Genomic DNA, 25848 nt, shown 5'->3' on the forward strand with positions numbered 1-25848 from the left:
CTTTTAAAAGTTCCAGCATTTGTTACACTTATAACAGATGATGTGAGTTCCCTCTAAAAATAACACAAGAATATTTGTGAATTATTCAATTAAATTAAAAAAATATATATTATTATGCTTAAAAGTCAAACCCCAAATTACACAAAGCAAAACTTGGTTATGGAAAAAGATGCTCTTCTGGTGAGTATGAAAGCCAGTAAGGGAGGGGCAGATCAGGGATTGGGAATAAATTAGCCTAAAGGTGGCAGATAATGGATGTAGCCTTCATTAAAAAAGGTTGTACTAAGAGCCATTAGCCATGCATGCTGAATTCTGCTACATTTGTGTGCCTCAGTGGTTGCACTCAGGTTTATTTTTACGCAACTTTGCATTTTTCCCAGTGATTCAGTGACATCTTTCCACTCAGTTAGATCTCATATCTGCTTTACATACAAAGAAAGATCAGTTGTAACAGAACCAGTTCCAAGTTTATGCTGAAATGATGCTGCATTTTTCTTTAACTATTGTCATTACGTTTTATACGAATGAACCAAAAAAAAAGATTTGTAGAGAAGCCCTGTTGCCTGTGTGCTGTATCCATGAATGCTATTTATCAAATCAAGTCAATAAAAGGAAGACCGTGGACGTTAGCTTCTGTGCTGTATTAAAACAGACAGTCTGTCTTTGTTTTATTTACAGATTTCAGCTATTTATGAGAAACTCTGGACTCAAATTCTATTGAAAATCAGTGGCAAGATGTAAAATTACATTTTCACATAAACGCTCATCCACCCTGACTGAGACCGAGTTATTTTGCAAAGAATACTGGGCAAAAATATGGTATTTATCTATATGCAATGCTGTTAGAGACTTACCCCCCCACCACCAAAAAAAGGTTTGCAGGTGTCATGACAAAATCCTGGCTGAATACCAATGAATTTCACACTTTTCAGATGGTTTTGTAAAACGGAATTATGAAACCCGCATCCACTTCAGTTATGCTCTGCTTTGTGTCGCACTATCACACAAAACCCCAAGACAATACACAGAAGTTTGTCAATTAGTTGCTCCAGCATGTCTGATTTGACAGCAGTGAAGTTTTTGTATTTGTGTAAACAGTGGTGACTGTTGCACAAACTCTAGCCGCTTTAGGTCTACTTTGAGATTTTGTGTTTGTTTGGTTTTTTACTATGACATTCACTTCCTCTGTGTTCAGCGTCCTCATATCTTTCTCTCTTTGTTCTCTTGGCTTGTTATGTGAATATGAAACTGCCATGAGCGAACTGAACACCTGACCTTTACATGGTCCCTTTTTTCAGCCTTTGTGATAAAAATGTCACAGACAAGTTGTTGTACAGGTGGAAAAAGAGGCAGGTAAAGGGAGGGGGCGCGCTGAGCGTGCAGCGCCCCCCTGTGGCCACTGCGCACTCTGCACCCTTTTGCTGCTCTGGCGTTTCATGGATTCTGTCTGCTTGTGGCCGCAGTGTGTGCTTTTGTGGTGTTTGGTTTTCCACTGAGCTGAAAAGCCCGATGCGGTGAGGCTCAGAATAGGCTTTTATTGATCGTTGATGGAGGGCTTAGGGAATGTGCAATGGAAAAAGAGAGGGAAAAAAATGGCGAGTTGGGAAGTTGTGTAAAGGAGAAACTGCAATAATTGAGCCCCATGTTGGATTTCTTGAGGTATGCGCCTTTTCACACCTTTATAAATCAAATTAAAGTAATTTATTAATCACTTCTGATGAGTCATCTCTCTGTTTCGCTCCTCCTCCGCTTCTGTCTAGTCGATGAGTCAACCATCACCGGAGGGTTGATTACCTTCCACATTACATCTCACCGCTCCTTCTGCCTCCACCTAAATATGTGCAGCAAACACGGTTTGTGTGGCTCGTCTCCTTGCCTCGTGGCCCCAGCACGGTTACCATGAGAACAGCGTTTAGGGGTGACATCACTGCAGCAGTGTGGCATCATCACTTAGATGACTCATGCTTGTTTTTTCCCCCTTTTTTCTTTTTTTAAGTCGGCTAATGGCTTTTTAGAAAGAGGGTAGAGGGACAGGAGAAGACATGCGGTAAAGGCAGGGTGTGACTTTGTGATGCAAGTTGGTGGGGATGAAAAGGAGCCGGAGAGAGTAGTGTTAGCTTGTTGATGTACCCACCGTTACTGGAAGGACTTTTCTTTTCTAGTGCTAAGAATAAAGCCAAACGTTACATGTGAATGCCAGTCTTATTCAATAAATCAGGATATACGTCCTGATCAGGCTTGTCAAATAAATATCACTTTTCTAAAATGATCTTTTAGCAAGTATTAAACATACTACAAAATATAAATATGTTAAAACATATGTAATCTATTTAATCAACATGATGCCTTCCACTTGGTGATGGGATTGCCATCAAACAGGAATCAGTCATATTCTAATATATGGAACGAGTCTGTGTATTTGCTGAAAGCTGTTGGGCCCAGATAGTTGAAAACAGTTTCACAATTCAGTCATATTTTTTTAAGAACTGTCACACAGTTGCTGTTTAATGTCTGATTTTATCAGGTGCTAAAAAACATAAACAACTTGAGATTCTGTAATAATCAAAATGCTATTGAACATTTCAAAAGCAGTAATAAGTAACTTCTGTGACCCATAATTCAATTTTACTTAATAGGAGCCGTGATTTAAAATTGAACAAACTTTGACCGCTATAATGCTTCATGAAACATTTCATCCTATTTGGCGATCGCTAACTGAAACACCTGCACTTCTTCAGTTTTGTGAGGAAGTGCGCAGCAAGAGTACATGCTAAGCTGAGCTAGCATAGCCAACCGACCACTCTCCCACTTTCCATGTTTTTGGAATTAAAGCTTTTCACTTGCTTGTGAAATGCGATGCCCTTGGACCCCGTCATCTTGCTGTCGTAGTGTTGACAATGAACATCAAAAACTTTTTGTCTTCTTCTCAGACTCTCTGCTCGGTTGCGCGTCATTTTCTCCGACAGCCGATATTTCCGACTCGTTGTGAAGCATTAGCTCGTGTGGCGCACACCGAGTCACGTGACGGACTTGCAGCCGTTTACGTTTCACATAAGAGTTGTTTTTTTTAAGCATTAATTTACCTGGCTGTTAATGCTTTCAACGTGCAGCTGTTGCCGAGTTGCGTAGATGCAGCCACGTAAAGAAAGAAAGAAACCTTGCAGGACATGGGGTTACGCCTATGGGCTAAAGGCACCGAAGTCGCGAGCCGAACCCGTCCGGGACAACCGAGAAGAAAGCCTCCGCACACGCCACGCCGCGCGACGCGACGGGGTGACTCATGCTAGCTCTGAGTCGGTTCCTGCGCGCGTGCCTCGGAGCACCGACACTCAACGAGAGGAAAACACACGTCACTCTTGACATTTGTTTTATTCTATGTAACAAAAATAATTACAATGTTTTTTTTTTTTTGTTCTTGTTGTTCTAGGACTCTAATAAAATTTCAAAATAAAAGTGAAAAGGACACACAGACAGATTTACATAAACATCATAGAGAGGTTGAAGAGTATAGTCATATTGAACAACAGCGCGGACATGATTCCCTGCTAAGAAGAAAAGTTAAAAAAACCAAAAAAAAATAACAACCTATGTTGGTATTCATGTCACAGAGGTTAAGGTGCCCGTTTAGAACCGCATCACATGTAACAAGTACATCAGCAATTCACAATAAGCTCCACACAGTCGGTCAATCCCTCTCCCATCGTTGGCACACGAGAGGTGGACTTTTCTCACCAACATTCTGAACATTAGTCAAATGAAAACTGCCACATGAACTGCAGCTGTGTGTGTGTGTGTGTGTGTGTGTACACACATCTTAATTAGAATGGATGAAGCCTAATCAATACAACAGAGCGAAGACAGAAACATTGTAGATCTGTCCGGTCTGTTCCAATCAGAGCGTTTTACAGCAAACCGGCACATGTGAAATTGGATGACTAACCGTGATGTTACATCACAATTAGTGATGTAACATCACATAGCAATGATGTCGGAAGTCAAAACAGCACAAAGGGAGGCGGCAAGGCAGAGGGACCAGAAAACAATAACACCACCTCAGTCGCTGAGTTCATCTTAGTTTGTCGGCCAGATCGGTTTCCTAGAATATTTAATGCGAAGGTAAATTGTATAAACGAATAATACAGGCAGGTGTATTAGCAGACAAAAGCGAAAGCAGCAATTATATCATGCTTCGAGTGACACTGTCATGCTCATGTGTTTAGTATTAACAGAGCCTTTAAACTATCTCCATGTTTGTCTTTTGATTACAGTAGCAATGATTATTTAATGGAAAACGTAGGTGGAAGGCAGTGCGCCATCAGTTATTTTGCTTTGTTTGATTCTTGCTAGCATTTTCGGACAGAATAACTTTCTGAGATAAAAGTAAAGAAACAAAATGCTAAATATTACAATAGTAGCTGATGCCATTTTATTTATTTTTTTAAATATGAAAATGAATATCTTCTGTTCTCAGTATACGTTTCCCCAGAAGATTATTGGTGGTGCACAGCCTCCAACCTCCACTTTCTGCACAAATGATCATATTTGTTTTGTAAATTCCAGTTAAAGCAAATCTGTTGATAATTTAAATGCTCGTAAAAAGCATTCACATAAACATTCTTGATGTTTTTGAGACTACGGTTTTATCTTGAAGGTGAAAGTCAGCCTGGGACTTGGCTCCTCTCAGATTAGCCCATTAACTTTAGCCTCCACGCCACCTAATCTGGATTTGAACTGATGTACAACACACATCGAGTACTGACTGCTTCTAACAAATACCTTAAAACTGTACTGTAAATTTGCACTTCTGGTTATCGTTGTATACACATCTGCGGTACTCAAAACTGTCCTGAAAATGTTAATATGCAACTCAACTGATCTGAACAGGGATTTGAAATTTTGGTAAGAGAAAACTAAGTAGGATAATAAATTAAGCTGTCTGATTTTTAAAGAAATATTTATCTAAATACCTAATAACCATAAAAACTGTTTTTCTTTCCTAGAAAATGTCATTCTTAGAAGTCCCTCGCAAACACGGCGTAATTTCTAGAAGTGTCTCTTTTTTCTTTTCTTTTGTTTTTTCACGCGTGAATAACAAATAATAATCCTAAATGTTGCCAGGCCTACATGTGGTGCTGTGCTCCTGCCACAAAAAATACACAAAGCAGAGAGGAATAAGATTTGATGGGAATGTGAGGTTATTGCTTAACAAAAAAAAAGAAAGAAAAACTGCTCACTAATTTACAAATGGTTCTAAAGTGGGAAAACTTTTGTGTAAACAACTAACAGCATCCTGGTGTAAATCACACCTCGCTAAATGCCAGGAAATAAAACGTATCTTAAGTAAACTTTTAGCTTACCAAGTAGGTAAATTGAAGATGCTTCAGTCCAACCTCCATAAACACTTAGATGAAGCCAACAATTTTTCTGTTTGGATAGTTAGAAGAATCGCCTGCTGTTGACAGATGCTCTCTGTAACCGCTAAAACCACAATAGAGCCTTAAATCAGTCGTAACGTTAAAAGGGGTTGTAGTTTAGTTGACAAAGATTTCTCTGAGTCGCTTTTTCTTAATTTGATTAGAAGGTAATGCTGAAAAATTGGCCAATGAGTTTGACTTTTTTTCAGCCTTTTTCATGCAAAAATTAAAAAATGTTAAGTCAATTACATTTCCCCCCCCCAAATATGTAGCTTTACATTTTTTTCACATTGGGCCTTATTTTACCAACATTAACCATGTAAATTGTTCATACCGTAATTTTAAGGGGAATAAATATGGCTGTTAGTTCTGTAAGACAGTCTCCTCACCTTGATCTCCAAGGCGGTTTATCATGTACTGAAACAGGGAACATGCAGCAACTGAACTGTTTCCAGACGTGACAATTTTCTTCCAACCACTAGGTGGCACTGTGACACAGCACTGCTTCTTTATCACTTCCATCTCCTCCAAGCTAGATAACAAACTTGTCAGCTCTGCTGTTTGGGGCAAGCTAACCATTGTATAAGCTTAGCACTTGTAGCACTGCGACAGTAAGCTGCTTCATGGGGCAGATTGTACATCATGTATACCAGCAGATCACAAAAGCAAACATGTTAGGGTAATAATACTCAGTGCTTCAGAGTGGAGGTCACATTCACATTGTTACAAAGTGAAACTAGACTGAGGCATCTCTTGTTACACAAATGATACAAATACAAAACACTGAACACTCAAACAGTAACCCCCTAAATGCGCACACACAAACAGGCGCGCGGGCGCACACACGCGCATACACACACACAGAGCTCTGATGTCGGTTCAGTATTACTCAGACACAGACAGATGCACTCTTTCTCTCTCAATAGCAGTGTTGTAAAATGAAATCAGGTCTACACTATCCGTACATTTACATCTTATATTTGTTTATATTCATAAATACGATTACACTCGTATTATAATAATGTACATGTAGAGGCTCTTTCTGAACGACCAGGGAGGGAGCGTCTGCAGTGGAGGAGGAGATCATCGTCTTTACTTTGGACACAAATGTAGTGTTTACCATGGATATCTCTGATACATTCTCGCTGACATAATCAGGTTTTTACATTACTTACAGACAACTGTAATTCCCAGTCTTCAAGACAAACCAACAAACCACCCATATAAAATAACTGGTATGAGACCATGATGAAACTCAACTTCCTCATGTCTTTTATTTGTGCTATGTGTGTGATTGCACCCCCAACTGTGTGGACATGCTAAGTTTATGTTTTCATTTTATTTCGATGTTGATAGAGCAAGAACTTTAAAGAATGCTTTGCCTTCTTGCCTGGTGGTGTTATGTGGGGGAGCTCCAACCTTATTAGAATGCTTCCAATTAGAACAAGAGACTTGACTCATGAAACTGTATGAGTCAAGTCAGGAACAAAAGTGTGTCTTTCTGGGACATCCTACCAGTCGCACTGCACATACTGCAGCATCCAAAATGTCATTGGCGAGTGGCATGTAGACACTTGGAGGGGTCTGAACCCTTGGCTATTAACAAACGATTGCTTTCTGCAGGTGTGGATTCAGTTGATGTTTTAAACGACTGGATCCCATTTTACCCAATCACTAATGTTTGGAAGGTGCCAGTTCAATGAAGCAAACTGGAAGTTGCATGCTCTGCAAGCAACCCCATGAGGAGTGGGGCCAAGACATTGTCAGCAATAAAATGTCTTAAACATTCCTCTTGCGGTGACTTTAATTGTTCAATATGTGGAAGTGTGGCAAACACTGACTGAACGACTTTGTTTACTTCCTCCGATGTCATTGCTAAAACTATAATCCTGCGTAGGAAGGCCAACTTTAAAGTAGAGTCAGACTGGTATAACCATACATCTCTGAGATTGTCTATTCTAGGTTGATGTGGATCTTGGGTAAACGGTCACCAGTTGTTTTTTTTGTGTATTTCTGAGTGTTTAATGCAAATATGTAGCTAAATCATCCTGTTTTTTTCGTTCATCTAGCTTACCGCAGATGACACACAACGCCTGAGCTACCTCTTCAACCCTTTGCTCCGTTTCTCATCGATTGTAGATCTGAGCAAAGTTCCTCTCCCTTTACCTATTATCAAAGCGCTTCCTCTCTGACATTTAGGGAGGAAGAAAGAAAAAAAACGGGGCAGCAGCAGGACGCAGGCAGAGGAAGAGGAGAGACGGCTATTTAATGTGAAACAACGGTGAATCACCGTAGCAGGTTTGGCCTTTCTCAGAAATACCATTCTGTCATAAGATCTATAATTACAACTGTGATTATTCCCGCGCCGAGATGGTCAAGTGCCTCCTCTTGTTGCTCAAACAAGTGGTTTTACTGACGAAAGACTGCGGGGTTTGCAGGGTTCGACATACATTTTGCAGATCAGAGAGACTGAAGAACAAAAGCTTGGGTTGCGTCACAAGCAGAACAAGTCTCGGCATTAACCAGATTACAAACTCCTTTGACAAAATATTGATTTTTGTTATCAAAGCTGTGGGCGCAGCTAAGAAGTGACTGAGGAGCACATCAGTATGCCTGGCCATGCCGCTGGAGGCAGCCGGGTGACACGTTTCATCAGCTGCCAGCCTGGTGTTTAGCTGGTGGACATCTAGTCATAATCTGCCAGAAAAACTCTCCCTGGAAGCAGCTGGGAACTTGGCTAGGGAAAAATCTAAACCAGTGCTGGCATGGTCTGACCAAACCAGTGTGTATACTGTACCTCCAGTCTTCAGTACTGAAGGCAATAATAAGATAAAATGTCTGTTATTCCATGAATATAAAATAGCACTCTCTGTCAGATAGCTGATCTCAACACTGCTGTTACCCCGCAGCCTTGTGATCTCACGCCCAATACAGTGCGAAAGCACGAGTAACACCATGCTGCTCTGCTATGCACCAAATGCAGCAGGAGGGAATTCCACTTTTCACAAACCATCTGACTGAATTTGTCAAGCCTCCCGTCTAGAGTAACGCAGAGTGGGGAATAAATGGAATGGCGTCAATCAATCGTCAATGCCTCTTCCTCCTCCTCCTGTAGGACTGCATCCCTCCCTGTCGTTTCTCGACCTCCTAACTTCCCTAGCTTCAGTTCACCCCCTCATCCCTTCACTCCCTTCTTTTCTTGCCCTTCCCCTCCCCTTCTACTTCTGCATGTCACACTGCAGAAGTAAGACGATGGAAGGGTCGGACTTGGCCGCCTCTTTGAACTCCTCCAGGGTGATCTCGTCGTTGTGGTCCTTGTCCATCTTGGAGAAGATCTTGTCGACGCGCTGCTGAGGCGTCAGCCCATCCTCGTTCATGCGCATCATGATGACCGTGCCAACCATCTTGTAGATGGCCTGCAGCAGAGGGTAAAAGGGAAGAAGCTGTTTTTTTAGAAGCAACCTTAAGCTTTCTTTGTAGGTAGCCCACATACAATCACACACCTCGATGATCTCCAGCATCTCCATGCGTGTGATCTTTCCGTCTCCGTCCAGGTCGTACATGTTGAAGGCCCAGTTGAGTTTCTGTTCAAAGCTTCCCCTGGAGGTGATGGACAGAGCGCAGATGAACTCCCTGAAGTCGATGGTTCCGTCGCCATTCTTGTCAAACGTGCGGAAGGCGTGCTGGGCGAATTTTGATGCGTCACCGTACGGAAAAAACTGAAGAGAGAAACCAAAGAGAAAAGCTGAAAGACAAATCATAACAATTGTACTGCGAAGAACCTTGATGCCGTCTTTGGCCATAACATGTTGGTCAAAAATGTCTGTAAATCTTACTGGATGGCAAATTCTATCACACAGAAGCTATTGGCAGAAATATCTCTTTAGTCACATTGTCATTGTTTTTACTATGATTAACTGTAACACACTCGGATCCCCAATATTTATATTTCTTTAAATATTTGGCCTTAAATTGAATTTAATGTGCCATGAAAAAAGGTCTTGAAAAGTCTTCAATTTGACTTGCTGAAACCTGCAGATACCCTGAGTTACATGACCACTTGGTTTTTCAGAGACTGAGACAGGTTACTGTTTTTTAAATGAGCTGAAAGCTAGTGAGGTGAAAGCCAAGGATCAAAAGTATATCCATGTTTTGATTACATGCTTAGATCACAGTGCCACATAGGGGCCTGTCATGACAACTACAGCACAGCAAAGGTGTCTTGGAACTTTTCCCCGAAGAGCATTCCAAATGCAGGCAGTGTCTAGTGTAAAGTAATAGCAGTTCTGGCAGCTAGCTAGACGAGATCTACAATAAATACAATAACTCAGTAGTTATAAATCTATTATAATCAACTAAGAGAACAAAAGTGATTAGCTCTAAGAGTGCTATTAGTTAGAGTTCCAGTGAAACCCAGCCGTCCTTATTAAGGCAGAATCAATTAGCATGTCTTCTTCTCCTTCACCTCGTGTTTTCTCCCGGCTCTCACCTTAACGTAGAGTTGCTGGAACTCCTCCAGGTTGAGAATGCCCGAGGGGCAGTCTTTGAGGAAGCCTTTGTACCACTGCTTGAGCTCTGCCTCGTTGAACTCCGTGCTCTTGGTCAGGTCGTCCAGGACCTCCGGTGCCAGCTTGCTGTTGTGTTTCCCCATGATGCCTCACCTCTCTGGGTGGGAAAGCAGAAACAGAGCGAGACCGGTTGAGTATGCAGGTGAGGGGCCGCTAGACAAAACAACAACAGCGGCAGCGGCGGCGGCAGCCCTGTGTTGTTGAACTGCACAGGCTTCATGAGGATGACAAACATAATGAGAACATAATTATTTGTTAACAGGTGCAGCCAGAGCAGGTCTGCAACATTTTCATCAGGCTGTGGGTGTCAGAATATTTGCCGACTTTCATCTTCCAAGTGGATTTCAGTCTAATTATGAGTTTAAAATAACATATTTCTTCTCTTTATTAATGACTAAAATGAGTGAACATCTAAAAAAAATCTGCAGTTTAACACTGAGACATTGACAACATAATTATGAGTAACATCAGATACATGAAAGAGTAAAAATAGAAGAAAGTTAGCGAGTTAAAGCTGGAAGACAGAGGGCTTCGAAATCTGCTGCAACTGTCCGTTCCTCAGAATGACGACTCTGACCTCTCGCTGTGTTAGTGAGGCCTGTGATGTCATCGCTTCAGCTTGGCTCATAAAACGGCCCATTAGCCACTGACGCCACACACATAACCCCACATGCTGATGGCCACTGCAGCACCTTCGTGATGCCATCCGTGACTCATGGAGCCGTTTTCGCACTCTGACACAGGACACAGCCGACGGCGCAGTGCCGGGCGGCCACAAGTCCTGACGGTGTCAGGGCAGTTTTCTGTCAGGGCAGTTTTCTGGCAGAAGCATCATCCTGTCGCACTAAACGTGCAATGAGTAATGGAGAGGGAGGCAGCTGAGCCCTAAATCCCTGTGAACTGTGCTATTATTTTTGAAGAGTTGCATTCCCGAAACAAGTCAAAGACACTTGGGGGACGCATTAGCTTAGAAGCAGAGTCATAAAAGATATTGATGGGAGGAATATTAGCAGTAAAACGGTAAAAGCTGTTGGAGAAAAGAAAAATGCGGCAAAGGTCAGTTCTGATTTCTTCCAGGTGTGTGTGTCTGGATTTCAAGTCAAGAGCTTACCAAAGGCGTTACATACACACCATTTCAAGAAACAAGCAATAAAATAAATTAACTCAGGTCATAAAATGCCCACTGCTAAACTCCTAATGAGTCTCTAAATTCAAAGTTTAACTAGCGCTCTCATAGATTTGCACATGTAAATGCGTGTGCAGGGCAGAAGTCCATCATGAAGGCACTGACTTGTGTGTGAGTGTGTTGTCTGAGGAACTCACTCACACACACATCATATTCACCTTGATTCTTCTCATATTTTGTGTTGTCAAAGACACGAATTCTGTGGCTCCCAAAGACAGGAGTAGGAGTCGGAACAGGCTTTTTTTTGTAGTTGTTTTTGCATTTTGCTTTGTTTGTTATTATCACAAAATATTCCTGCGAAGAATTTTGAATTATCTTGACAATTTCCAATTATTGATGCTTAATAAAAACAAACAAAAAATAACTAAAAAAAAAACTGGACTAATTTGTCACTACTTTGTGGATCCATCTGTTGTCACTGGAGACCAAATATTTTGTATTTATGCAAAATATTTAGGCTCAATCACTTTTCAGTACACCCCTACTAATCACAAATGCACAACAAATAATATTTTTTACATTTTTATTTGTAAAAGAAATGAGTCATTTGTCTTTAGCTTCCCAGGAAGTACATTTTCTTCGTAGACCCCATAAAAGTCCAAATAAATACAGTATGTGTGTTTTCACACCCGGTAGTCCAGTAGACTCGGTTCAGTTGGGGACCAACATTTGTTAGATTCTCAGTTGGTGCGATTCACTTTCACACCTCACTGTATCCAATGAGTCAGTCCCTGTGACTGAAACAGTTCTGTTCCCCTCTTCGCCTATTGTGGTGCTGCACCAAACAACACCAAACTGAAGCAAACAACACGTCAACATCAGAAGAAGACACTGAGTGCAACTTCCTTCTTCACGAAATGTAAACAAAAATGCAGTGGCATCAGATCTCAGTGGTTGTAGTATTTCTCTTTTGTCTTTAGCAAAAGACCAAGACCAGGCAAATGAATTACAGTTGGGTAAAAGCGGGTGTGAATGCACGAGAGTTGGTGAAGTGTGAACACTTCTAAAGTGGTTTTAAGCCTTTTGTTACAAAATTGTTTGTCTCTATTTGTGGAAAAAAAGGAAATAGAACTTTTTGAGGAAGTAAAGCCCATCATATCAGACCAATTATATCCGGAAAGTCATTCTGAAGGGTTGTTCTCATTAGCAGAACAAGCAACCTTTTAATCCACTAAACCCCTTCCCCAGTAGAGTCGTCGACTTTCTGACAGCTCGTCTTAGTGAGGCCTGACTCTCTGGTGTCAGGGTTTATGCAGCGATAACCATCATGGCCCGATCTCATTGGGCCAGCTGAGGTGAAGCTTTGACAAGCCAGATGAACAGCCTTCTTCAGCATATCGCTTCAGCTGCCCTGGAGGAGCTAGAGCTCATCAGAGTGCAAACAAAAAGGTGAAGGTGTGCACATGGAGAGCATGCCAAGCAGTGAGAGGGGAAAAAAGGCATAGAAAAACTGAACAACACATGGATGTCGACTCTAACCTTAACTATTCAGATTCTTTCAATTAAACATCAGCTGTATTTCCTTCTGCTGGATTGTGTCTTCTGGATCTTCTACACACACGACAGTCTCATCGTACCCTTTTGTTAACTGATTTTAACAGAACAAGCACTTACAAATAACATGAAAATGATGGAGCCTCATGATTCTTTATCCTTTATCTCTTATGTGAAATGTAAAGCTGTGAGAGTGCTGCTCACTAAAACCAGCGATTGACTCGACACTATGCTGTTGCTGCTGTGCGGAATGACGTTTTTGACATGCCATTCATGTCAAAAACACCTACACACACTCACACACGCACGCTCATTATGATGCTCGCTCTAACTACTTCAGGAAACAATAAAGGGTAAGGTGCAGGTTTTGTGTTTTGGAAACAGAAGATGCAAGCAGGATACCAGCTCAGTCCGGTTTGGCACTGCCGAAGGAGAAGACAGACGAGTTTCTTGTTGAGTGTGAAGGGAGCGTAATTCATGGACATTCCAGCCGTCACGCTGAGAGTATAACCCTGTGTGGAAAGCCAAGCTGTAAACGCATGGGGGGGGACTTCATGTGTGTCACCACGCATGTGTTTGTCAGGCCAGCTTGACGGAAACGAAGCTGACGGGGCAAGAGGCTGAAGCATGTTGCAATGCCTGCACCGTGGATTACTTAAGGATGCGTTCAACGGGAGACAAGTGGAAATCAAAGTGTTGAATACCAGGACAGCTGCTCTGCAATTCTCCAATACTTTTATTTCTGCATTGGACGGCTGCAACAGATAACAAGAAACTTGGCACTTGAAATGAATGGCCAAAGCCATTAAATAGAAAAGTTGCTTTCTTAATCCAACATTTCTCAAGTTTTTAGAAATTAAAATGTTCACACCTCATAAGTAGGCAAAGTGCCAGATTTCTAGCCTACTAGTCCCTTTTATATGGAGCCCCTTGGGGGGCACGGAAATTCTTATTTCTTTAGCGTTACCTCGCAAAAGGTTTTGCATTCTGCATACTGCCAGCCTTTCTTACAGTGGCCATTGTACTTTCTGCTACAATGGCCATTTTGAAGCTATTATAGAAAGCTTCCATAAGGCTTTTCCACAAGTTAATGTCTCTGTGAAATATCTGAAGTTGTATATCTTTGTCTTTAGCTCGAAGTCCTTTCTGCTTTGTTTCTGTCACTTTTTAAAGTTGAGGAATGTTTCATTGTACAGTCAGTTATAGGAGGCCTTCTGCAAGTGTTAAAAGTATAAAACAGCGCTACAGTTGTTTGGTACATGTACATCCCAAAGCAACACATTTCTACCAGATATTTTCAAATACGTCCACCGTTATGGTACGTTTATTTAGAAATACATGTTCTCTGAAACTGTTTGTGTTTTTTTTGTAAATTATTTTATTGCATGTACACGTCATTGAATAAAGGACTGATCTGGGACTTGGTTTCTGTAAATTTCCAATCTTGAATTACTCAAACTGGTATCAAACATATTTCTTGGCACAACTGCGTATGTCTAATCACAGTGCAATGTACGAATCAAATCATTATTCCAGACTCTCTGTCTTACTCAATATCACCTCCATCACTTTCTCAAATGCAGTTACACCTCGATAATAGATCTTCGTCTGGATGCCTGTTCACATTTCTCTTTCCAAATCCATCTAAATGCTGTTCAGACAGAAGACAGTGTCATCTTTCCTGTCTTTTCAACAAACTTTTACTCAGACGGATGGCCTGGACAGAAGGCTGAGTTTGTTCTGTGACAGTTCTGGAAGTGAAACCTTTAATCAGTGTCATAGTGCTCTGATCTAATGTGTGCTGATGTGTCTGTTCACACCGGAGTGTCTCCCTTGACGGAGAGACAGTGATCAGAAATGTTCAGTGCTTGACGAAGCAGATCATACCTTCTGTTGTGTCGTGACAACAGTACAAAACTTGAGACTCGCATTTTGATGCACGGATGTTTTGTCACACGCTGTACATGTCAATGTCGCTTCTAGATAAAGTATACACCGACGCAAACAGAAATGTGAAGACGGGGAATCCAGTTTTATTCTCCGCTGAGGTTATGTAAGGAGAATATGTCAGGTCTTTTTTTTGACAACTGTCTAGAAAAATCTATTGAAAATCTCCTTTGACAACTTAGACTTGTTAAATACACAGTTTTTATGAAACGAAAAGTTCACAGTCTGTAAGGTGTTGACAAGAACTCCCTCAGAAGACGCTAAATTTGTTCAGAATTATGCAAATTTTCCTCTTCTGAGTTTTGAAACTGGTCGTTATCAGCACTGCAAGACAAAAGCTTTTCATCTGAAATATCTCGTTTAATTTGCTGATACTGTGTAGACGTCTCTGCAAATTGGCAAAGTAACCAGACAAAAGACAACCCAACTGATTAAAATGTTCATTGATTATGTCACGGTTCACCTAGTTTCTCACAGCCAATCATTGTAAAGCCATAGTGACTGTGGAGTATTGTTCTTGACACTCAATTTTGTGGTTGGCTGAACTGTTAGTAGTTCCCCCTTTTGAGGTTTACCTGGAATTTCCTCCAAAAAAATCACGTATATTGTTTTATTTTTCTGTAATGCCCCATTTTGGAAAACCAAAAATGTTACTCCTTATCAAAAGGCTTTTCCGATGTTTCATTTTCATCCACACAAATGCAAGTTTGGACGTTTTCTCACAACTAATGGAACTTGTCTTCATAATCTTTCTGCACCTCCATCAGTTTCAGTATTGTTGTGGAGAACCAAACACCATCAGGAGTTTTTTCAGGTGATAAAATTCTGGTGGGATGCAGAATTTTAATCACTCTGTCGAACCCAAAATGAATGGTTTTCACTGGTCACCCCAGTTAACCTCGCAAGTTCTAAGTTAAACTCTTCTACTGATTGAAAGCAAGATGAACAAAATCTATGTTTGAGAGTGTACTGAAACTAATGCAGCAGAAAAAGACGACATGGAAAAGAATCCAAAGCTTGACAGGAATTGTTGAATAATAAAACATGGTATTAATAATTCAAATGCGTGTACTTTAATTATTCAGCTTTAAAAATGATTCTCTTTTTTATGCAAGTACAAAATTATTCATTACCATAAAGTCTTATTTCACTTTCCCGTTTGTTTTGTCTAAATGAAAGTAATATTACAGTTTGGAAGGAGACCTACCAGTCCCAACTTGAAATTGATAGAAAATCTGTGAAATGAACTAAACATTAGGGTATTAGTAAGGGGGCTTCCCAACCCCAAAAAGTTAGAGCTCACCACTAGGGATAAACTATTATAAGTGGAAGCTTGAGAAAAAAAAAACAAAGCTGGGCAGCAATGATAAGAAACCAACAAGGTTTTATTGTCAATGGTTTTTAAGAAAGTTTGGCTCCTTCTATATAATTTTGATACGATCTTAAAAATGCTCAGACAGAAAAAATCGAAATGAAAGAATAAATCAGTTAATATGAAACATTTCAGATTAGAGCTCTGTGATGTTTTACAAAGATCCTCTCAACTGTAATCTCACACAGTATACAGTGTGGATTTGCTAATTTCCACTAGATGGAGGACCAAAATGTTGAGCACACTATCACTCTACGATGGGTTAACATGTCCCAGAGGGAAAAACGTGTTGCTGTCTCTGCGAGGGAAAATGATTAGCTGGCAAAAGCTGTGATTGAGTTGGAATGAGCGCAAAAATGGGAAGTGGTGACTGGGCAGGCCGGAGTTTGTGTCGTCTCTTCAGAGTGGAAAAAGGACAACAGACGTGATATGGAGACAATCGATAACACACTAGTCCAAAACCAGCTCTGCTATCTTTTACCCTGTGAAGTACAGTGTGTGGGTGTGTGTATGTGTGTGAAGGTTTGTGAAACAGAGGGTAAAAGAAGTAATGAAACCCTAAAACTGGGCCTGCTTATTGTTATGTGAATAAACAGTAAGCTAAAACATTATTGGGGCAGCTCAGCGAACTGACAGAAACAAACCGCCATCCGTCAGAGACCGAGGCTCACAGCCAACAACGAGCCGCCTGATTTATGGATGTGATACGAGTTCACACCAAAATACTGATGACTGAAGGGAAAATACATTTACACGGCTCTGCTGCTTCACGCCGAGAGCTTTGTACTTGTGATTTAAAAGGCGTAAACCTTGAATCAAACTCGACAAACTGAAAACTCGTAGCAGCGCACTGTTCGCTGAAGTAATAATGGACACCATGTATTACAAATGTGCGCAAAAGTAATATTCCGCTAAGGTAGAAAAAACACAATTTCACTTTTGCGGTATTTATAAAAAAAAGTCTAATAAGTTTGGTCACGCGATAAGTTAAAAAACACGTCTCGCCATCCTCCTCCTACCACTTCCTGTCGTCATCTTCTTTGTTTGCGCCAGTGGCCACATCCGGTTGACATTTCGAAATCCTTATCTCACTCATTCAACTGAATGATAAGTCTTTTTTCCTAAGATGATTTGTAATTTCAATCCTAACATCTGTGGACGATTTTGATTCATATGTAAAGGGTGAGCAAGTATTAAACCAATGTCCTCCGTTTTAATCTTCTGAATGAAGGAAGGATTTTCTAAGACGGGTCTTAGTGTATGACTAGCTGCAGAGTGTGACAATAACACAGCACCAGTGGAGCAGTTAGGCGTTAATGAAAACCAGTGCTCCTGTGTTGAGCTGACAGTGAGAGAGCAGCAGGCTGCTGGTCTGAAGTCAAGCTGTGCCAAGTTGTGTAACAACTGGAGTGGATGGCACTGCAGGCATTGGCCTCGACTCCAATGAATATCTAAATAGATCGAAAGGTTTTGTGTTGATTATTATGTGACTATTGATTCTTTTTGACAACCCCAGTTGCCAGGGGAGAGACGATGCATCCAGCTCACAAACTAGAACGATACTGGATGTCAGAGTTCATGAGAATGAGGTGAGGCCATAAGAGAATTTCATAGTGTTTTGATATTGTTTTAGTATTGAATTTCTTTTATACAGAGTAAGGATCAGTGCAGAACAATCTAAACCACATATTGTGTTTTTTGTGCCTGTTTTTAGTCTATTGAGCTCTTAATGCCGTAAAAGCAACGCAATGTTTCCTTTTTGTAATTCCACAACTAGAGCAGATACCAGAAAAATGAGAAAGTGTGCTTTAACAAATCTCTGTTCAGTGTGGAATTCCTCAGTTCAGGCTTGCAAAATTTGTGAATTTCAATGCAGCCCACATTCCTTAAATAGGCCGGTGAAACAACCATTTAGTTTACCAGAGAGGTAACAACAAACAGGATGTAAACGTTAACCTTCTCTAAAGAGAAACTCACACGTCGGACCCAAACAACTGCTCAAAATTACTTTGAAAAATTAATTTTACATAAATGTAAAATGTCTTTCAGAGCATTTTGCATTTTCAAGTAGTTTTGTCACAATATCACAATAGTAGCCCTTATTTATCTATAAAGATAGCTAATATAATTTATTAAAGGTAAAGTTGACTTTTTGGGGGACTCTGCTGCCAACTGCTGGTTAAATATGTAATCTCATAAAAGAAAAAAAATCATTGCAGAGGCGTCGTATTTCCTAAAAACCAGTAATATACTGGGATCCTGTGTTTACAGCTGTAAAGATGTGATCGTAAGTACGGTAATTTTTAATTTTGATTCAAGTAATTAATTTTTGGAAAATATGGTCCTATCAGCATTAACACTGGCAAAATCTTTGACTAAAAGCTTAAAAAGTGGCCAAAAGGACTCAAAAAGCAAGCTAGGTACTAGCTACCATGACTAGCCTGTCATTAGACCCTTATAATAGGTTTGTATCTTATCTTATCTTAATACTGTGATGAACAAAAACTTTTTGAAATCAACATCTAAGACAGGGATGCCCAAAGTCGGTCCTAAAGGGCCAACATCCCGCACGTTTTAGTTCTCTCTCTGGTGGTAGCAGACCTTTTCAGCATGTCAGTGTTCTTCTTGTTCCTTCCAATGAGCCATCATTTGATCCAGGTGTGTTAAACCAGGGAGAGAACTGAAACACGCAGGTTGCCGGCCCCCGCAGGACTTACTTTGGGCACTTCTGGTCTAAGAGATGTGACGAAGTTTTGAGTCAAAATGTAAAAAAGATCATTTGAAGAATAACAACACAAATGGGCGGTGAGGTATCATCATTTTCCTGAATCACACGTTTCATTGGCTTTTCTTTATAAGCTATGATGTCAACCAGTTAAAGTCACAGCCTAATTTTAGTACACGAAGCAATCCTGCCAACTAGACAAGAAGGACCTTTTTGTGTTTATGCCAACTGTGATTTAGTGTAGAGAAACAGCAGATAAGCTGCACTGGAATGAGTGGAAATCAGTAGAAAATAATGGATGAAGTGTTAGCATGGTTCTTGTTAGTTTTTATATCACCTTAATCTGCATACACCTCCCAGCAGACTCATTCAGGACGGATGCATCGCTATAGAAACACTGCTCCCTCCGGTGCAGTTCGAATGCTCACTTAAGATGAAGCGGCATGTTGAGCCAGGGGAGAAACAAGGGGCACAAAACGGCAACGTGCCCTCATGAGTCAGTCTCCTGGAGACTCTACGTTTAAAATATCACTGATTCACCCCAGGGTTTTATTCACTGCTATTACTGTAGCAGATTCCCTTTCTGGCTGAGTCCTAACACACCTGCAGAACCTGCTCAAATCTGCACATATCTGTTCCTAAAACACACTGACGTTCACTGGAGCAAAACTGTCTCTTAGATAACCTACGCTCAAGAAAATGTATTAACTCCAAGTACCCTTTTGGGAAAACAGGGTATCTGTAGGTTTTAGCGAGTCAAATTTAAGACTTTTTAAGACAATTTTAATGTCATCTTGAATTAAATCAAAGAGCAAAAAAATTTATATCTGTCCTCACATGTGGTCAGTTGTAAATAAGTTCAGTCTGGACTTTGATTGGTGCCTTCTAGCGCTTCCATCTTTTTGTCTACAAACTTTTCCTGTGTAGCTTTGAGGTAGTAAACATTTAGGATTTCAAAAAAGAATTGGTTTTAAAGGTAAAATAGACTGGAAGACTTTTATAGTGTGTATGTAGCCAGGCAGAAATTTTGCAAACTAAATTCAATCATTTGTCTGTAGCTCTTGACAAAGCAACATGTGGGAGTTATTCTGGTATTTTGCCAGAATATTAGTCACTTTAATCACTTTGAGGGCTGAAAACCTAATCCTTCAGCCAAAATTACCCAAATTAGCTCATCTTGGTATTAACTCAGAGGATTTTAGTGTGTACATAATAGCTGTTATGAACTTTGGAACCGGGACAATTGATTATATGTTTTATGTGCTATAGACAGATATTTTGTTCATGTGTGTTTTCACACCTAATAATCCAGTAGACTCGGTTCAATCGGGACCAAAACTGCAACATTTGTTGCATTTTCAGGTAGTCTGGCGCTTTCTCACCGTGTTGCACTTTGAAAAACATGTTCACCTTCTCACCTTTGGTAGCACTGCACCAAGAACTACTGAAGGAAACAACACGAAAACCTCAGAAGAAGACATGAGTGCACATTTCTTCTACACAAAATGCAACAAACCATGAGCCATTTCTCTCTCTGGACTGATTTATTTTGGCTGTCTGTACTCAGAATTTCCTGCTCATTAGTCTCTTCTTGCTTTTGGAGCGCTCTTTCTTGCCGTTCACATATGCATTAGAACTGCACCAGAGTTCACTTCAATCTATCCAAGACCTGAGTTTTTTGGCAGACCAGAGTTTGCATTTTTGATCTGCATTAGAGTTTGATTGCAGATTTACATCTCCACAGTCACACCAAACTTTCTAGGCAACAGAGCTAAAGTTCAGTTAAAGAGTGTATATGCACCCTGACAAGTGTGAAAAGTAGAGGTGCAGCAATTGAAGTTCTCTGGCTTGTCACCGATTTCTAGGAAGCCTGACGTTACAATTCCAATCCTGGCCGATACCAATTTCATTGGTCTGAAAAGTCATTAATGTTACGACAAAGCTGCAAACTTGACAAGTGACTATTGTTAACCGCACAGACGTTATCTGGTTGGCAGGTCTATCAATCAACCCTCTCTAACAACAGAACAAAAGGAGACAGTGGTTGGTTTCTAGACCTTGATGGAGGTAGACAATGTTGGTTGATTAGTTAGATTAATCGTGTAAGTGTAGGCCAATCGCTGACCTCCTCAAATTAAATAAATCGTGTCCCATTTCTCTTACTTTTGGAATATCACCAATCTATCGGTGCACCTGGAGGGCACGTCTTTCTAATATTTTAGAAAGATATGCCACATCATTCAGCCACAAATATTTCCACATATGCTGTATGTTTGAGGAAAAAGCTAGTTTAACCATCCTTCAACCACAGCTTCTGTGTGGTATCTTCAGCTGAATGAAGGACCTTGAGTTTTAACATCTGTAAGCGTTCACCAGTTACCCACCAATGATCCAACAAAACTCCCTCACTCTGAATTCTTTTATTGGTGCTCAACCACAATCAGCCCGTTTGCAAACACACACACACAACGACCACACATCTCTATATTCAATCATCTCTCTTCCTGGGTAATAAAGCATGTGTCAAGAATGGATGAATCAATCAGTCAAGAGGTGTGTGTGCATCATGAAAGCCGCCCTGCTTCAAACACAAAGACGTACATTGGACAATGCGCACACACAGAGCCGGTGATCCATGAGACAGATGAGCAGTACACCTGGCTACATGGCTTATTACCAAGATGGAAATGATGCATGGGGAGAGGAAAAACAAAACAAAACGAGTGTGTTATAGGAACACAGCATCCTTCGTGTGAGGCTGTAAAACGCTTCAAAAACACACACACAAACACACGCATACACGCCCATGTACGCACTCACACACACACATACACGGGAATAGCAGTAGCAGTTAACATGTTGCTTTATGTTGGTATTATTGCACTGTGCATGGATCAATAACTCTTTCCAAACTTCCCAGGATGTGGATACAGTAGCATTCACTGACCTGCTGCTCGGTCAGCTGCAGCTTCTTTCCACACGCTGTTGGACATAGCAATGGAGCAACAAGAACATCTCTGAACACTGAAGTGATTAAAGTCTTTCTTGTTTGATCATTTATTCAGTGAAGACCTCGAGTGTTTTCACACCTGATAGTCTGGCAGACTTGGTTTTATTGGGGACCAAAATTGCAACATCTGGTCGCCACACTGCACTGTGTCAAATGATCCAAACTAATATAAAAACCTATTCAACCCCTCGGTGTGGTGGCGCTGCACCAAGAGCTACTGCACAAAACGACACAAAAACCTCCAAAGAAGACATTAAAACAACTTCTTTCTTCGCAAAATGTAATCAAACACAAAGTAGTGTTGGAAATTAGTGGTTGTAGGATTTCTCTTTTGTCTTTGGTAAAAGACCAAGAGCCATTTCTCAAGCCTCGACTCTTGTGTTTGTTTGGGTTCTATTTACCCAGAATGCTCTGCACAATAGTTCACTTCCCGCATTTGGAGTCTGCTTGCATCCACATATGAAATTTGAACCACACCAGAGTCCACTTAATTCCAAATCAAGTTTTTAAGCAGACTAGTGTTCACTTCATTGGTCCGCATCAGAATTTGACTGTGCTTTCACACCTCCCCAAACGAACTGGGCTTTCTAGGCAAACAAACTAGATTTTAATTAAAGCGGACTAAACAGTGCTGGTATGATTGCGCCAATAGATAATATGCTATTGACAACAAAATAAAGTGTAGTCTTTGTCTATTCCAATACCTTTAAGTGGTCAAGAGTGCTGGGTCCTATCGTCTTCTCAGAATACACTTCATGGAGATTTTATATAGGATTTAATGTAAATCTGGGGTCTGTGATGGTCAATTAAATTTTGCCTCCAATAATGTTTGTGTTGATATTTCTTAATTGTTATCCTGCTGAAATACCCAATTAGAACCTACTTTCAGTTTTTTGACAAAGCCCATTGGGTTGTCATGTAATGTACTTTTTAATCATGTACTCTGACACGGTTCGCCAAACCATCAGAGAAGTTTACGTTTAATGAACTCACACAAATACACCGCTGAACATTGCTTTAAACCATAGCAGGCAGTGTAGTGCAAAGCTACAGCCTATGCTAGCCAATCAGATTGCTTCAAAACAACCACGACTTCCTGTTAGGGATTAAACTTGACCCCAGGAGGTTCATTTGTAGCCTGAACTACTTTCAATTATGTTATCAGGATGTAAAATTGGTAAAGCACCAGACGATGCCGATTGGGAATCATATCAAAGGCAATACATGAACATATTGGTGAATTGTCACCAACTGTAATGCATTAAATCTCTGTTTTCCCATGTTCCCACACAAACACAGAGTTTTCTCAAATCTCCAATTTGGTTTGAGTATTTATAAATATTAGTTCTAAGTGATATTAAGAGTTTTTCATGTGGATGAAAGCCAGGCTAAAATGCATAGAAGTATATTTGTTTTCCTGCATTTATGATAGTTACGTGTAGCTATGTGTGGACTAGGCCTCTCGCTCATCTGACATAAGCAAAGGGTTCTAGTAAAAATCCTACAGTCTAAAAAAAGCTCTTTATGTTCACATTTGTGGTGGTACAACAAAGGATGTTTTTTGGCATCAAAACAACAAGACTGCATATAGATGGCATCAAGCAGTTGTCGTAGAGACATGGCACTCTGTTGATGGACGCAGATTTCTTTTAACTTTTAGCTAATGAGCTGGACAACAATGTCAAAAAGTGTATTTATTTACTACATTTCTTTTTTTGCTTTTTATTTTAATATTTCACTAGCAAAATATATTTTCCCCCGTTGAACAAATGTACTGAAATTAAAGGTTGTGTGTGTGTGTTTTGTTTTGTTGTTCTGTTTATAATGTCAAACCTCACAGCAATATGAAATTAATTTATTTATGCGGGTCACAAACTTTTGCAGATGAAAAGCATGTGGTTAAAAAAAATAACAAAATAAAAAATGGGTCATGATTACAGTGCTAGCCCTCTTAGCACAAAGCTGTGACCCCAAAATAAATCAGCGGTAGCCGGGCATCCGTTGGTTCCAAAATGCAGGACTGTAATTGCTCAGCAGCACTTGAGGAAAAGCTTGAGTTGAAAGCTGAAAGCATAACAACCATAAAGCAGCTGCAGTGCTGTCCTACATACCGTATCAGACAAAAATTACAGCAGACCTACTTCCACAAACTCAGTACTGGCAATTGTTACGCAGACTAAGAGAATTTGTGATTCAAGGCAAGTAAAACACACACACACACACACACACACACACACACACACACACACATACACACACACACACACACACACACACACACACACACACACATACACAAAAAAAAGCAGAGGAAGCCACTGAGGTCCCACATTAATATACATCACTATCCTTTCCTGCTCTGCTTTGCTACATAAAATCCCAATAAAAACAGTCAGGCTTTTAGTTGCAGCGTGACATGGCTGCAGGAAAAAAAGAAGGAATTTAAAAGGCACAATCGTCAGGATTTACAACCGCAGACTGCAGGACGTGCACCCTGATTCCTGCTGCAGCTATTATGTTAAGATAACCAGCTACTCAGGCACCCATTTACATCCTCGTACCATATTTATCTTCTGCACGAGCAGATTAGATGCAGACGTGTTCCTGTTCTCCTCCTGTTTATTATTTCATTCCTCCCACAGCATGAAGGACATCTTGCATTTAGCAAAAACAAACGCTTCTTCTTAAATGAAACACAAATAATTAAAAAAACATATGAGTCACCAGGTCTGCAGAATACCTTTTATTTATTTACTTTTTTAAATGAAAGTAGATGTGCTCACCAAAATGTCAGTTCAAAGTGCCCTCCAGGAAAACACTGAGCTCACCTGCTCAACAAGTACAGCTGAGACGCCAACTGACTCATTCGCAGAGATACGTAATGTAACAGAAGACTGTTCTTTAGAGAAACTATTCCTCTTTTATCACTTGTTCTGTCAGCTAACGAATAAAACTCATTTGGTTCATTGTTTCTGTTTCTCCCCGCACCCAGTGGCTCTACAATAACCGCGCAGCGAAAGCAGACCATGAGAACAGAGGATGCAGGGGAGGGAAATGACCTCCACTTACCCTGTTGTGTTTGAGGGAAAAATTCAGCTCCTTCTGACGCGAGGAAAGTGCTTCCCGGCTCGACGTCACGGCAGTATTTTCCTCTCGAACGGTTCGTCCCTCATGTAAAGCAGACTCCCGAGTTCACTCAGCTCTCTCTTTCCTTCTCTCTCCGTGGAAGAAGATGAATGAACCGCTGGGTCTCCCTTGCCAACACATTTGCATAAGCCCCGCCTCCCGCGCGCGCCAGTTGGCCGGCGCTCCGCCGAGAGGCGGCTCCCTTACACCCGATTGGACGAGGCGGCTTGCCAATCAAGAAGCAAGCTGTGCGCGCGGCTGTGTCGTTGACCGTGAGCTCGTGCGACCGAAAAGAGTGGGTGAAGAAGAAGAAGCTAGCAGAAGGCTGAGAAAATGAGAAAATGTTGCGACTTTTATTTTTGCTTCTTATTTGACTCCGTCACACGCGAGTGTTCAAATAATTAAGGAAGTTGTAAAATCAGACAAATATACCCGGAGAAAATATTTTTTAAATAATAAAAAAAAATGTTTTCAAATTATTTTATTTATTAAATTTGGGGAGGAAAACGGTTAAAACCAACTGGACTCCATGTGAAAGAGCAAATACACCTCAAAGCATATAATTGTTTGTGTAAAGAACGGCTGCAACCAAGCACCAATAACTGCTTCTCAGGGTCTACCATTGCTGTGGAGAGATTTGTGTCCACTATTCTTGGAGAACTGATCAAATTAGCAACCTCTCTTGGGGTTTTTTAGCACTAACACGTGTTCACTAGAGAATGAAGGTCACCTTCAACAAAATAACTGGCAGCTCAATGAGATTTAAGTTCTGGTATGGAAGACAAGACTGGAAAAGAGGTGGACCTGTATGGGGTTCCATTTGTGTCAAAAAACATGCATATTTGTCCATGTGTATGCAAGACGTAAGTAAGTATATAGCGGACTGATCTCCACGGGAAAAAAAATTGGAGCTCCAACTTAAAAAATATAGTTAATTTGCTAAATGTAACCAAATTCAGTTTGTCAACTTAATTTAGTCACATTTATTTACCATTGCAATTTAACA

The 25848-nt window shown here is 40.6% G+C and overlaps 1 protein-coding gene across 1 annotated transcript; it reads right to left on the minus strand.

Annotated features, from left to right (window-relative positions):
• Window positions 1–3350: 3350 nt before the first annotated feature.
• On the minus strand, window positions 3351–24967 carry LOC129376294 (visinin-like protein 1). The gene is made up of 4 exons (XM_055055880.1): window positions 24786–24967; window positions 9904–10079; window positions 8918–9133; window positions 3351–8830 (listed from the first exon to the last, which is right to left on the minus strand). Exons 2-4 carry the CDS (start codon window positions 10063–10065, stop codon window positions 8633–8635), a joined length of 576 nt encoding a protein of 191 aa, XP_054911855.1. The 5' UTR covers window positions 10066–10079; window positions 24786–24967; the 3' UTR covers window positions 3351–8632.
• Window positions 24968–25848: the final 881 nt, after the last annotated feature.

The sequence above is a fragment of the Poeciliopsis prolifica genome, unplaced genomic scaffold, assembly GCF_027474105.1.
Source record: "Poeciliopsis prolifica strain line A6 unplaced genomic scaffold, Auburn_PproV2 SCAFFOLD043, whole genome shotgun sequence".
Taxonomy (NCBI): domain Eukaryota; kingdom Metazoa; phylum Chordata; class Actinopteri; order Cyprinodontiformes; family Poeciliidae; genus Poeciliopsis; species Poeciliopsis prolifica.